The 14,611-nt window shown below is 32.9% G+C and overlaps 2 protein-coding genes across 6 annotated transcripts; one reads left to right on the forward strand and one right to left on the reverse strand.

The window, feature by feature from the left end:
* Positions 1–3,269: 3,269 nt before the first annotated feature.
* LOC25485506 (protein trichome birefringence-like 42) lies at positions 3,270–6,038 on the forward strand. The gene is made up of 5 exons (XM_013614735.2): positions 3,270–3,578; positions 4,297–4,471; positions 4,575–4,750; positions 5,141–5,293; positions 5,619–6,038. Exons 1-5 carry the CDS (start codon positions 3,280–3,282, stop codon positions 5,902–5,904), a joined length of 1,089 nt encoding a protein of 362 aa, XP_013470189.2. The 5' UTR covers positions 3,270–3,279; the 3' UTR covers positions 5,905–6,038.
* A 404-nt stretch (positions 6,039–6,442) lies between these two features.
* On the reverse strand, positions 6,443–13,704 carry LOC25485507 (pentatricopeptide repeat-containing protein At5g04780, mitochondrial). Of its 5 annotated transcripts, none has more exons than XM_024771809.2 (7): positions 13,493–13,704; positions 12,894–12,980; positions 11,347–11,487; positions 11,021–11,181; positions 7,235–10,270; positions 7,002–7,138; positions 6,443–6,836 (listed from the first exon to the last, which is right to left on the reverse strand). In XM_024771809.2, exon 5 carries the CDS (start codon positions 10,225–10,227, stop codon positions 7,645–7,647), a length of 2,583 nt encoding a protein of 860 aa, XP_024627577.1. In that variant the 5' UTR covers positions 10,228–10,270; positions 11,021–11,181; positions 11,347–11,487; positions 12,894–12,980; positions 13,493–13,704; the 3' UTR covers positions 6,443–6,836; positions 7,002–7,138; positions 7,235–7,644. The 5 variants fall into 5 exon arrangements, with proteins under 5 accessions (XP_024627577.1, XP_024627569.1, XP_039685964.1 ...); XM_024771801.2 differs by having other exon boundaries at positions 7,002–7,113; positions 7,212–10,270; XM_039830030.1 differs by having other exon boundaries at positions 7,002–7,135; positions 7,212–10,270.
* Between the last annotated feature and the right edge of the window lie 907 nt (positions 13,705–14,611).

Genomic DNA, 14,611 nt, shown 5'->3' on the forward strand with positions numbered 1-14,611 from the left:
CACTCGTTAAAAAAGTATAACAAGTTTCATAATGGTTGAATTAGAGTTTCCCCCACAAAGTATCATTTATTTTTTATATACCCACCTTTTCTTTCACGGACCAAGATTAAGAAATCATCTATACATGAATTACCCCAGAAATATATCGCTATGCATAGAACAACTTCACATGAAAATATTATATTACGATTTATAAGAAATAATTATAAAAATTTTAGTTTGTGTGTAGAATTTTATTATAAGAATATATTTATATACGTGAACAACTTTCATTGTGTGCCGAGAATATTAGATTAAAATATAATTTTTTGGCTTAAATGCGCTTTTGATCCCTTAACTATTTATTTGGTATCGCTTTGGTCTCTTAACTAAAAAAAAGATTGTTTGATTGAGTACTTTATATTTATTTCCGTTACCTATTTTGGTCCCTTCTGTTAAAAAAATTCAAAAAATCGTTAGGGTTTATATTATTCATCTTTTTCCTTCTCCTTCCATCATCTTCTTCATGATCTTCATCATCAACAACACACCAACCCAGAAAAAAAAAGAAAAAAAAAATTCATCATCATCTTCATCAAATCTATAAACATAATCAGTTCCATTGTCCAAATCGAATCTGCAAACCAAATCTACGAATCGAATTTCATAAACATCCCTTCCAAATCGAATTCTCAATGAACCAAACCAAATCTGCAACCATTGTCCTCTTTAACGAAAATCTATGAACCCATATTTTTCAGTTCCATTCCAGATCTAAAATTAGTGTTTGTTGGAATTTAATGGTAGATCTTTAAACTCTGAAATAAAATCATTGTCCTCTTCATCTAACAAAGAACAAGGCAGTGTTTATTTCTTGCTTTATTTGTTGGATTTAACTTTCCTTCATCTGTTTTTGTGGGTTTTGCGGGCATGGAGATGTGTTGATTTTTAAAAAAAAAAATTGTTGTTTGGTAAATTAAAGTGATTTTTTTTAGTGAACAAATTGTTGATTGAGTTATGAAATTGATTATGTTTATAGATTTGATGAAGATGATGATGAAAAAGATTTTTTTTTTCTGGGTTGGTGTGTTGTTGATGATGAAGATTATGAAGAAGATGATAGAAGGATAAGGAAGAAGATGAATAATATAAATCCTAATGGTTTTTTGAATTTTTTTAACGGAAAGGACCAAAACAGGTAACGGAGATAAAGATAAAGTATTCAAACAATTTTTTTTAGTTAAGGGATGAAAGTGATACCAAATAAATAGTTAAGGGATAAAAATAATTTTTTCGAAGGCTCCATTGACAACACGAAGTCATACGAAAATAATTCAATTGTTTCCTTCAATTTTCTATGAGTTATTATTATAAAGATATGTTTTGATTTTTCCAACCTACTTAAGAATCTCCAGCTAGCTAACTCGATTTTTTTTGTTGTGGTTGAAGGATGGATATCTTGATGTAGGAACATATATAATTGGGTTTATTGTTTCAATTTGTGATTTATGGTCAACTTATGCAATATAAAACAGGGGCTTTGTTGTTTAATCTAACAAATATGCTAAACAAGTTGCGTTCATTTTGTTTCCTGGGGCAAATCCAATTAATTAATGAAACACATTTTAAATACGTTACATCACTTTCACTCCACAAAACCCGTTAGTACTGCACACGATGATCTGGTAAAGACAATCTGATGAGGAGAAATAAACAAATTAGAAACAAGTGTAACGGGAATCAAGCATATTGTTTCACTTATGTTAAATTAACGACTTAAGAGATTAGTCTCACTAATTTCGTGCCGACGATAATTGGTTTACACCAAAAAAATTAACAATTGTATTTTTTGGCGGATAACACCTCTTTCTACTACTACCTCTATTCCTTTTTTAATCATCATTTTTTTATTAAAATAAGAATTTTGTCCGTGGATTCTATCAATCAATCATTTATTCAACTAAATTAACGGCATCTTTTAACGTGATTAATCAAGTGTCGTGCAAGTGTACAGAAGGTCGGCGTTCATGTATAAATATTGGTTGCTCCCCTAAAAAAAAGTAGGCTTAATTTACACTTTTGGTCCCCTATCTTTTCAAAAATTGCGATTTTGGTCCCCTAACTACTTAAAATACAAAACAACCCCTATATATTGAATTTTTGGCAGTTTTGGGGGGCCAAAGATCCTCAACCCTCTTATAGTAAAACACATAAGTTTATGCATTCATTAATTCAACACCTTAATAAATCGATTAACACTTTAAAAGACTAATTTATAATCTGTAACTAATATTTATGGAAAATGTTGTTTAAAGGAACGAGCTAATTTAAATAACGTGAGGTTCAAGGACCCTTTATAATTTTAAAGTTGTCTATAGTTTCTCTTGTTCTACAAATATTCTAGAAAGTTTTTCTAATTGAGAAACAGGTAGATAGGGATTTGTTGTGAAGAAGGAGGAGTCGTCGTGGGTTATTTGAGTTGCATAGAACAGTGAGAAAACAACGGAAGGAAAATGTGCATATTTTATTTTAGATTTAAATATCATTTTCGTCTCTATAATTTGAGCCTGTTTTGATTTTCGTCCTTGTAAAAAAAAAAGTTTGAAAAACATCCTTGTAAAGTTTGAAAAAGATCCCTGGCCCCACATTTTTGATGATATGGCATGGGTTTTGCCACATGGCAGTTGCTGACTGTGCAACTTCTGTCACGTGGCAGCCACGTAATTAAAAAATTAAAATTATTTTTAAAGTTTTGAAAATTATTTTTTTAAATATGAAAATAAATTCAAAAATCATTTAAAAAAATCGAAAAAAAAAAAAACTGTTAAAATTAAAATTTTGACCATTAATTTTTTTTAATTTGAAAATTATATTTTTTTCATTTTTTTTTTCAGAAATTTCAGATTTTATAATTTTAAAAAAAATAATTTTTTTTTTTAAAATTATATGATAAAAATAATTTCAGAAATTTTTTTTATATTTTTAAAATTTTAATATTATGTGGCATGCCACATCATCAAAAATGTGGGGCCAGTGACCTTTTTCAAACAAAAAATTTTTTACAGGGATGTAATTCAAAGTTTTTTTTTTACAGGGACGAAATTCAAAACCGACCCAAATTACATGGACTAATATCATATTTAAGCCTTTATTTTATTTTGTGTTTATTTTAATTAATTAAAATATTTTGATTGGCTATTCCTAAAAGATTTTGTTCATATTCTAAAAGAACATTTAAAACATTCTTACGTAACTAACGGATCATTCTTACCTTCCCACCTATACAAATGGCAAACAATCATGGTTTGGTTTGGAAAGATTTCAAGACAATATCAAATGACATTGGATTTCTTGTTACATCTTCTGCCACACACATTTGTTCTTCTATGGGCAGTGGCACCTACACTGTACTATGTGCATGCTCAAGAATGTGATCTTTCTAAAGGGGAATGGGTTGTTGATGATCCATACTACCCTCTTTATGATGCCTCAAGGGACTGTCCTTTTATAGTGCAGGGATTTAATTGTCTCAGAAATGGGAGACCAGATCAAGATTATCTCAAATATAGATGGAAACCTTTTGCCTGTGATCTTCCAAGGTAATTATATATTTATTTAGACAAAAAACTTGTTATAACCTAGACTTTTAATATACTGTCCTAGTTGTTTTCTTCTTTACTTCGACACCCGTTGGATTGGTGTCCGACACTTATGTGATGCGTGTCCCACATCTTAGACAAATATTTGGATTTTTTTCTCTGCTTCCACGCAGAGTAGATTCAAGAGTTAAAGATGTATGAGAAATATTGATTAACGAGGGGTTATAGACATTAAAGTTGAATGCAGCGCATTTAAATTTTTCGATAGTAGATGAAAAATAAAGGCCAAATACTATTGTATCTTGTTATAGAACTTTATTTAATGAAATAAATTGTTCAAGTTAGATGCATATGTATGTATTTTGATTATTAGTTTAGATATTTTATGGGTCTTGTTAACCGTAAATAGAATTTCTGTCTTGGAAATATAAACTGTCATTTTTTATCGAGTAATAATTACATTACTTTTTAATAAAAACTTACTTCTTTTGGTACTTAACCAATGCCCCGGGGGCACTGGTTAACATTCTCCATATTTTATAAATAAATTAATATATAGATAGCGGTGGCGATGTCCTATGTTTTTTACATTAGCAGTATCGACGTGTCCGGATTAGTATCGTGTCAGGTGTTAGTGTCAGAGTCTGTGCTTCATAAATCAAAATACATGGACAAATTTTCTATTTTCGTTTTACAAGTGATGTTGGTTAATTAACAGGTTTGATGGTGTGAAATTCTTGGAGACATACCGAGGGAAAAAGATCATGTTTGTTGGGGACTCTATAAGCGACAATATGTGGCAGTCACTTGCTTGTTTGCTTCACATTGCAGTGCCAGAATCAAATTACACCTTTACAAGACTAACAAAGCATCTTTCTATCTTCAGATTTCTGGTAGTTTTCTTCAACTCCAATCTTAATTAAAGGAAAATTTTGATCCTTGATAATTGTTTGATAAGTTATCATGGTAACATTGTCACATTATTATGTGTTATAGGCGTATGAAGTTTCAATAGTGTGGGTGAAAGATGGGTACCTAGTGGATACAGTTCGTGATAGAGAAAAGGGAAGAATTATAAAACTTGACTCCGTTTCATCTCGGTACAAGTGGAATGGAGATGTTTTGATTTTCAATACCTACCATTGGTGGTTTCACACAGGAGAGACTCCAATGTACTACAGTTTTTAAGCTACATTTTTTGCTATATATTTAAGGGTCCTGCTAACCGGTGTTTCTGGGACACTGGTTAAGCATACCATAAAAGAGAATTATTACCATAAAATGAAACTGCTTTTAACTTTATTATAAATTAATTACACAATTTCAATGCATTAACTACTATGTAATTTTCTTTTTCATATCCTTAAAGAGAGTTATTATATATGAAGTTAGTTAAATTAGTTACTTTTTTTCGTATTATTGGCTATAAGTCACCCAATGATAAGAAGAACAAACTAGTATAACTAGTTTTTATATGTCAAATAAGTGTGTTAAACAACTTCACAATAAGAGAATTGAAGTGTGTGGATATTGGCTAATGCTTGTATGTTAATCTTCCACAGACACTTTCAAGTCGGAAATGAGATAATGAAAGACATGGATAACACGGAAGCTTACAAGACTGGGTTAACCACTTGGTCTAATTGGATTGATTCTAACATTGATCCCTCAAAGACTACTGTTATCTTTCAAGGAATTGCTGCTGCACATTCAGGGTAAGTTTAATTTAGATTTAAATATGTTTAAGTTCCCATAAATATATCATTTTTTTATTTTTAGTTTCTATTAAAAAAATTATTTTAATTAAAATGAGAAGAGGTGTACTATAAAACAACAAGAATCAAAAGTAAAAACCGCATATTTGCAAAGACTAAAAATCAAAACATACAAAGACTAAATTACAAAAATGACACTATTTGAAGAGATAAAAAAAAAAAAAAAAAAAAAAAAAAAAAAAAAAAACATTTAAATCTTTAATTTATAATCCCATTTTAACCATAAAATTCACACTAAACTCATAATGCTTCATGAATTTTCAAGGGAAAAACACTGTCTAGAACAAACTAAGCCAGAGGAAGGACCAAAGCCAACATATCCTGGTGTAGACATTGTTCAGAATGTTTTGAGTAACATGAAAAGTCATGTTTATTGGCTTGACATTACTTTGCAAACACAACTGCGGATAGATGGTCACCCTTCTGTATTCACTGGTCGAGGAACTTCTTATGAGGACTGCAGTCATTGGTGTCTAGCTGGTGCTCCTGATACTTGGAATGAAATGTTGTATGCTGTTTTACTAGGAAATCGATATTATTATCATTTGTAACTCTAGTTTATGTCTTTTTTTACCACCATTGAGGACACAAGACTCTCATGAATTTGGACTGTAGGCATAAATTTGTCCTTTAAAAGTTGCTTAGCATAGCGATTTCATTTTCATCAATCATTTTCTTGAGCGTACATCTCCCTCTCAGAGTCTTTCTCTAAAATATTTTCTCTTAAGATTTTTTTGGTATCTAAACCTGAAAAAAACAAGAAAACAAAAATGATAAAAACAATAGCTTAGCTGCTATTGTGCATGATGTTGTTGAGTGATGATAAAAACATATATCACCCAGTAACTTATTCATCAGATTGTGTTACTTCTTCTGACAATATGATTATGCATAGTAATGTTTGTGTTGAGTAATTGCAATTTATTTATTGCTAAAAAATTTATGTATTGTATTAAGTATCATGAGAGTAAGATGGCCTCAAAAAAACTATTTATTGTTTAAATTTTGTGAGGTTTTAGGACTAATTATAGCGATTCCGAGTTCTAGGAGAAGTTATCGAAATTTTTTAAGATAGAGTAAGATGTCAAATAAAATGGGTGAAAGTGGAGGAAGATGTCTTAAGTAATTGCAACTAAGCTGCAGTTAATCGAATGTCATTAGAAGTGCCAAATTATATGTTTATATTGCATTTCACATTTATAAACAAAAAGTTTCAGCACAAGTACAATAGCAATTTGCAACCTTTTTGGAAACACTCAAGCAGGATTGCTTATGCCAAAAGAAAGCCGTGATTCTAGTGGGCTGTTAATGGATTAATTGATCGTTTTGATGCATCTATGCCATCCAAATCCATCCATTGCTCCACTTCTGCGATCTCTTCTTTCCTTTGCTGCATAACTGCTGCCATATGACCATATTCCAACAAGATGGGGTGAAAGGGGTTTTTCTATCTGTCAAGGTAAACGCAGTGTAGAATACATACCTAAAAAGAAATTGAATCATTAAATTACTTTGGAAAATAATCCAGAAAAAAAAAAAAATACTTTGTGCATTGGTCCTACAGGAAGGTGGGAAATTAATCCTATAATTATAAAAGGAAGCATTCTTAAATTTTGTAAGACAGCGAAATTCTTTGTAAGACACTCACACATTGGCCTGAAGAGACTGTGGTCTAGATATGCTACTCCTCCGATCACAACCTATTGAACTTCCCTTTGCAATTATTTTACAAGCAATAGGGATGTGTGGAAGTACATTATCTTCACAAAAATAGTGAGGGAACTTCTATAATATCAATATATAAGTTAAATTAAATCCAGGTTAAAAAAAAAAGTTAAATTAATTCGATAAAACTTACATTAACAAAATTGATTCCCTCACCGCCGTCGTTTCTTCGTCGCTCAGAGGCTCCTAAAGGGACAACAGAACTGCTCCAAGTAACGCTCACTGCCTCCATCAAAAGAATCGAACAACAATCCTCAGCAACAACTGGAAATTGGGCACCATCGTCTTCACATCGGAAAGGCCAATGAGGTTGGATATGTTGTCGTGATGGAGGGATATGGCAATCTTGAGTGTTTCCTTTCTCTTCTTTCCCTATTTCTTCTATCTTCGTTTTAAAAGAGAAAAAGAAAGAAGAAGAAAAAAATAGGAGGGAAAAAGGGGAAGAGAAAGTAACAACATTTTTTCCACGGACTACTGTGTCATTCGTGTGTTTTGTTTACAATCAAATTGTAAGAATCGGCATTTTCTGTGTATGTATATATAATGAATGAGTCATCTTAATGATATTACCAATAATCACCACAGGAACATGATCCATTTTTAAAATGGTGGAACCTATTAATATCTCTGACAACAATTTGCCTTGAAACAAGCTTAGATACTAATTTGAGAAAGGTGTGGCAGTCAACGCAAACTCTCAAATTCTTCTTTACTCTTATTGGAGCTCCAGGTGGTGTGACAATTAATCCAAAAGCCACGGCAAGTTTCTCACTGTGATGATATAAGAGCTTTTCCTTTTCACTTCGTTCCACATTATGTATATCGGTCTCTATGATGGGACTGTATCCAGCTTTACTTAGAAGTTCGCTTAACTCATCCAATTTAGCAAATATTTCATCACTTCTAGAATGATTTCTATCTCCAACAATGAAAGTGTGTATCCTGTCTTTGACCTCAATCCAACTCATTCCAGGTTCCTTCTTCACATTGCTGTTTTGCATAACCTTTCTAACATTTGCAACATTTTCCCACATCCCTGCTGATGCATAAATGTTTGCAAGGAGAACAAGAGTACCAGATTTGTCTGGCTCTAGAGTGAAAAGCCTCTCTGCAGCTTTCTCACCAAGTTCAACATTTTTGTGGATTCTTGCAGCACCAAGAAGCGCCCCCCAAACGGATCCATCGGCTTCAAATGGAATGGAATTCACAAGCTCCACTGCTTCATTTAGTTTCCCTGATCTTCCAAGGAGATCAATCATGCAAGCATGGTGCTCTTGTGTTGGTTTGATTCCAAACTTTTCCTCCATTGTTTCAAAATATTGTTTCCCCTCATTTACCAAACCAGCATGATTACATGCACAGAGAACACTGACTAATGTAATATGGTTTGGTGACACACAATCTTTAAGCATTTGATTGAACATGATAAGAGCCTCTTTACCATGACCATGTTGAGCCAACCCTCCAATCATTGCAGACCACGAGACTATACCTCTCTGTGGTATCTCGGAAAAGGCGCGATCAGCATCCTCTATGCTTCCACATTTTGCATACATATTAACAAGAGAATTGCTGGCAAAAATATCAGACATAAATCCAAACTTAATGGCATGGACATGTAATTGTTTCCCTTGCTCATATGCCGACAAGTTTGCGCAAGCATTTAAAAGAGAACTGCAGACAAACGGATCAGGCTTGATGTCTGCAACTTGCATTTGCAAATATAGCTTCAAAGCCTCTTCTGCATCCCCATGTTGAGAATATGCAGTTATCATAGAAGTGTAAGCCACCAAATCTTCCCAAGTGCGCTCTTCGAATATTTTTGAAGCTTCATCTATATGACTACATTTTCCATAAGTGTCAAGCAGACTGTTTATAACATAGAAATCTGAATAAATTCCACATTTGATGGAAAGCGTGTGAATTTGCTTACATACTTTGATTTGCTGCAAGCTGGCCACAGATTTAAGAACTGTTGACAAAGTAGTTTGGTTGAAATCTATATTTTCATGGTGCAATTCAAAAAAAAGTGAGATTGCTTGTTCGTCATCACCACACTGCGAGTAACCAGAGATCAAAGCATTCCCTGCAATAATATGGTCTTTTGTTGGCATCAAATCATAAGCTCTTCTTGCATCATCCATCATCTCACACTTGGAATACAAATCTATTAGTCCAACAGCCACAAACAAATCTGAATCACTATCAATCTTTACCGAACAAGAATGTATCTGTCTCCCCAAATCCTTCAACCCCATTGCAGCACATGCTTTTAAGGCACTTGATAAGGTGAACACATTGGGACAGCTTCCAGACTTTTTCATCTCATTCAACAGTATCAAAGCCAAATCATTATACTCATGAAGAACACAACCAGCAATAATTGCATTCCAAGAAACAGTGTCTGGGTGAATCATTTCTCGAAAAACATCAACAGCATCTTCAATCCTCCCTGCTTTTGCATACATATCAACCAAGGCATTTGCAGAAAATTGATCCAAACCATGTCCAAGCTTCATTAAAAGGCCATGAACCGTCCTTCCGATACCTCCATCCCGCAATCCAGCACAGGCATTCAATATAATTGAAAGGCTGTACTCATTAGGTCTTACTTTGCCCTCAACCATCCGTTTAAATAAATCAACAGTTTCAGCTAAGAAATCACTTTGCACGTGACAAGAAAACAAGGCATTCCACGAAACAACACCTGGCTCCAAAATCATACCAAACAATTTCTTAGAATCACTAAACTGCCCGCATTTGGCATACATAACAACTAAAGTGTTGGAAACAAAAGCATCTGATTCAAACCCTGAGACCACAGTCATGGCATGAACCTTTTTTCCCATATTCAAATCTTTCTTAATCGAACATGCTTTGAGAACAGTTGGGAATGTAAACTCATTAGACTTAACACCCAACGTACACATCTCATTAAATGCCAATAACGCTTCTTTATGAAACCCATTTTGCACGTAACGAGATATCAAAGCAGACCATGAAACGACCGTTCTTGGTTCAGTACTTTGATCAAGCAGGTTGCAGGCATACCCAAAACGACGAGAGTTGGAATAGAATGTTAACAAATGGTTTCTGAGACTTGAGTGGCGGGAAAATCCAAACTTGATCAAGTGGGTGTGGAGTTCCATTATCTTGGCTCCGTCATATAGACAGATTCTTCTTCTGTATCACCTATTAGAACAGTGAGATTAATAAGGGGCAGAAAATAAGATGGTGAAACAATGCAAAAATAAAAGCAAAGAAATGTTCTAAGAGAGAAAGAGCGCGTTAGAGAAGCAGAGAAGTTAGAGTCGCAGGGAGTTATAAGATTCTGTCATTTGGGGAGAGTTTAGGGTTTAGGGTTTAGAAGATGGAAAGAAATGCTGTGCGTGATCGTTTTCTGTTTTCAATTTTTTTATCGCTTTATCTAAACCGCTCCTTTCATCCTATGGCATATAAGCATTCAAAGGAAGGTAACTTTGGTGCCACAAAGTTAGACGATCCAAGTACAATCCCTTACCAAAGGGTTCCAGTTGGGATTAGAATTCTCTAATTTGAGGTCTCTATCTTTGGGATGATTTTAGGCTAAAATATGGGAGAAAATATAAATGTGCGGAGAAATATGGAGGGAAGAGATGAAAGAGAAAACAGAATATGACAAAGATAGAGAGAAATGTAGTGTTTTTCTCCCTAAACTTAAGGAATCTCAACCCGTTCCACTTAAATGTCATTGGTGTCTTTGATTTTATCTCTTTTTTTAACAATCTCTCTTAATTATTCATTCTCTCTCGTTTAAATATTTATTTGAGTTATTCAATCATAATTCTCTCATATAGAAAACATTAAAAGCACAAATGGCATTAAAGCCAATACTAGTAGCGGGAAAGTGTAACCCATGCTTCATTACCGTAACTTCCAGATTGATTGGGACAACTTCATTACCTTAAATTGCATTCTTCATTGTTTTTCTCGCAACTTTCACACCAGCCAGCATCCAGCACCCACACTTTCAGTAACTTATTGCAAATCTAACAGGCACTATACCACGTTGCCTGATCTGACCTTACGAAATTTATATATCCTCTAAAACTGAAGAATGCAGGCTGCTCAAAGTACAAAAAGAGTCTAGATTAAACATCATGTATATGATTGAAATTTATTGAGTTGGATATCAACTATTAACCATCTTAGCGATGCTAGGAAATGAAAAATTAGAATCCAGAATAATGGGATACATAATTAGACCAGATTTATTCTGAAATGAATACCTTCTCAGCCCCCGAAGGTTTGAGGTTATGTAAGAAACTTGAACACAATCAGAGTACACTGATTTGCTTCCATTGTCGGATGATGGAATTGAACTAGAGCTTAAAGTGGACATTGAAGCATCATTACCTTCAGAATCATACCTACATACCAAATAACAAATATAAATATGATTAACATAAACATATCAAAACAGTAGTATCATATATTTTTTGCAGAAAGTGTTAACGCAGTTATCCTGAAATCAATTCACTTCACACATCAGACATAAACCAACATATAATATAAAATTGAATAAAAAAGAAAGAGAAAACTACATTTACCTCCCTTGAGGTTTGCTTAAAAGACACTCACACCCCCTCTAGTTTTAAACCTGACACTTACCTCCCTTAATTGTTTTGTATGTAGACATTCTCCCCCCTAAAACTAACGTCCGTTTCTTAACAGAAGAGAAAATAAAGATGGTCTCGTTATTCGTGTATGTGCATTGTTATCTTTATTGTCTTGTAAGTTGCTGCTACGTTTTGGAAATGCCGTATTCATTGAGCAGTGTTATTTTCATTTCATGTTTAAGATTTTGTTGATTTTTCTAAGATCTACTCTTTTGTCTATCTTTTTCCAATTGTTGATGACGGATGTGTTGGAACAAGAATTGTGTAATTTCATAAAATAAATACTGTCTTGTATAAAAAAAGATTAATCAGTGAAGAGAACTGTGTTTTATAAAGACAGGTGCTAAAGTTTAATTTTGAATCATATCCTAAATTTAAGTTTTTTGAGTTTTTAATACAATGGTGGTCTATAACGAAAATAATACAATTGATGACACCATAGAAATTGTTTCTCAAGCAAAATTATAAGAAGCAGTTAGCTAATTCACTAGCCCAGCTAAATAGTAATTGGCTTTAGTTATTCATGAACAATTCATGAACACACCTTCTATTTGTTTACAAAAATAGCTAAGAAATTGGCTAATTCTTTAACTCATTAAAAGGTTACAGTCATAATTACTTGTGGAATAAAAAATGCAATAATAATAAAAGAAAGACTAATTTATTTACATGGTTATTGTATAACAAGGTTATTATCCACAACTGAAACCAAATTGAAACTGTGACGCATTGAATCAAAACAAACATATTTGTGCTATTCCAATTCCCATGAAAATCCTTTCTCCACCTCATTCAAATCTTGCTATTCCATTTAGATCTATATTCTAAAACAAAAAAAACCAATACGAAAACTAATGTCTTAGTCATGTCTCTCTACTGATTTGAACAATTAAGATTTGAGCCTTACTAATTAATAAATCATCTCTACAACTTCAGCTATTTAGTGCAAAACAATAAAATATCACATCATTGAACAATGTCCGTGTGTGTAAGTGTATGAAAATGACTCTTCAAGTAGAACAGTTAATATATTTTCCATGAACGCAAGACATTGGTGAACCTTTTACTATTTTTTAAACTTACCAAGATGTATCCATCATGAATAATATAGATTTCATATAATTGTATGAAAAATGAACAAAATCCAATAAATTTACCTTTTAATTTAAGCAACAAAGGTTGTGCATCTTCTAGAGTCTCTAAACCTTCAATTGCTCTAATATTTATCTTCGCCAATCAGCTTCCTATTGGTACACATTTTCACAAACATATTATGATCAGTGCACATTTTAACAATAAAAAACCAATACATGAAGAAATTCAAGCACAACTTAGGCTAAAGTTTAAAGTATCAATAGAAGTGTGGTTCGGTACTTTGATCAAGCAGTTTGCGGGCATACCCAAAACGACGAGAGTTTGAATAGAGTGTTAACAAATGGTTTCTGAGAATTGCGTGGCGAGAAAATCCAAACTTAATCAAGTGGGTGTGGAGTTCCACTATGGTATGGCACTATCTTGACTCAAACAATGTGAAAATTGAACACAAGATACCACGCATTGTTTACACACACACACAGATATATATATATATATATATATATATATATATAAGATGTTACTGCATAAATTTAGTGTACTCAACTGAAATGAATCAGCTATTAAATGCAGTATTTGATTTCAATGTTGGTATGCAACAACTAACAAATTGATAAAATGGGTTGAAGAAATACTGATATAAACAGCGATTGAAACTCACTTTTTCAAGCAAAATGCGAGTTGCAGAGAAACCGCGCACGAGACTCTCGGTTCCAAAGAGGACGAGAGAGAGAAGCAGAGAAGTTAGTCAGTAACAGAGAGTTCTAAAATTCTCTTTGGTGAGTTTAGGGTTTAGGGTTTAGAAGATAGGTGGCATTTAGTATGCATAAGTGTTAAATTTGTGCACCATGCACAAATTGTTTGTTGAAGGATAGGTGTGGGTTGCTTACCTGCTGGAATAAAAATAAATAAAAAATTGAAACATATTTTAATAGTAAATATTGGTTGTTTGTTTTTGTTAATTGAACTCCTATAAATGATTAAAAACAATTACACCTCCATCCATATTAGATTTTTATTTTTGAAAAAAACCATTCTCTAAAAAAAAGTGCTTTTAATTTGTTCATCTCTTCTTTTTCTCTCGGTTACTCTCTCTCTCCCTTCATTCATTCATAAAAAATAAAAAAATAAAAAAGGTGCTTTTAATTTGTTCATACTACTGTTAAATTTCCAGCAACCCATCTGCAAAAACCATTCTCTAAACCAATCCTCCCCCACATCCTTCTTTTTATTTTCAGCGACCCACTCTCCAGTAACACATTCTCTGTTAAATTTCTTTCCATTTCCCACTTAAGTTCGAAGGAAAATTTTATCAAATCAAAGAACCAATGAATCCACTTGTAACATTTCCTACAAGTACAATATTTAATATCTTGTTGAGATGAAAGAATAACCCCATAACCCAATTTTAAGAAGTTGAATATTATGAGATGAAGATATACTTAGAACGTGAAACTCAGATCTGTTTTTTTTAGGGTGGTTTTTTTCTTTGTAAAAGCTGGAAAACAAATTCACGCCCCCATCTCTTCTACTTTTGTCATTTTTGGTTGTAAGCTTAAATTTAAATTTCCTTTAATGATTTACACAATTAGAAACATGAACTGAAGTTAGAGATAGGAAGGAAGTTGTGACAAATTGAACTAAAATAATTCTACATAATAATCCTGTCAAATAATTCAAGAGGATTCTTACTCTATACTTTGGCAGATATTAAGAAAAGGATGTGGTAAGGTTGTGGTGGTTTTCCAAAAATGAACATTTTTTTGTGGTTGTGCTTTTT

Source organism: Medicago truncatula, chromosome 1 (assembly GCF_003473485.1).
Source record: "Medicago truncatula cultivar Jemalong A17 chromosome 1, MtrunA17r5.0-ANR, whole genome shotgun sequence".
Taxonomy (NCBI): Eukaryota; Viridiplantae; Streptophyta; class Magnoliopsida; order Fabales; family Fabaceae; genus Medicago; species Medicago truncatula.

What these genes read in the sequence shown, in the direction of transcription:
- LOC25485507 (XM_024771809.2), bottom strand. Translation starts at nt 10,227, where the DNA reads ATGGAACTCCACACCCACTTGATCAAGTTTGGATTTTCCCGCCACTCA.
- LOC25485506 (XM_013614735.2), top strand. Translation starts at nt 3,280, where the DNA reads ATGGTTTGGTTTGGAAAGATTTCAAGACAATATCAAATGACATTGGAT. An exon ending in TTTGCCTGTGATCTTCCAAG is followed by an intron (nt 3,579 to 4,296) that starts GTAATTATATAT and finishes GTTAATTAACAG; the next exon opens with GTTTGATGGTGTGAAATTCT. An exon ending in CACACAGGAGAGACTCCAAT is followed by an intron (nt 4,751 to 5,140) that starts GTACTACAGTTT and finishes AATCTTCCACAG; the next exon opens with ACACTTTCAAGTCGGAAATG.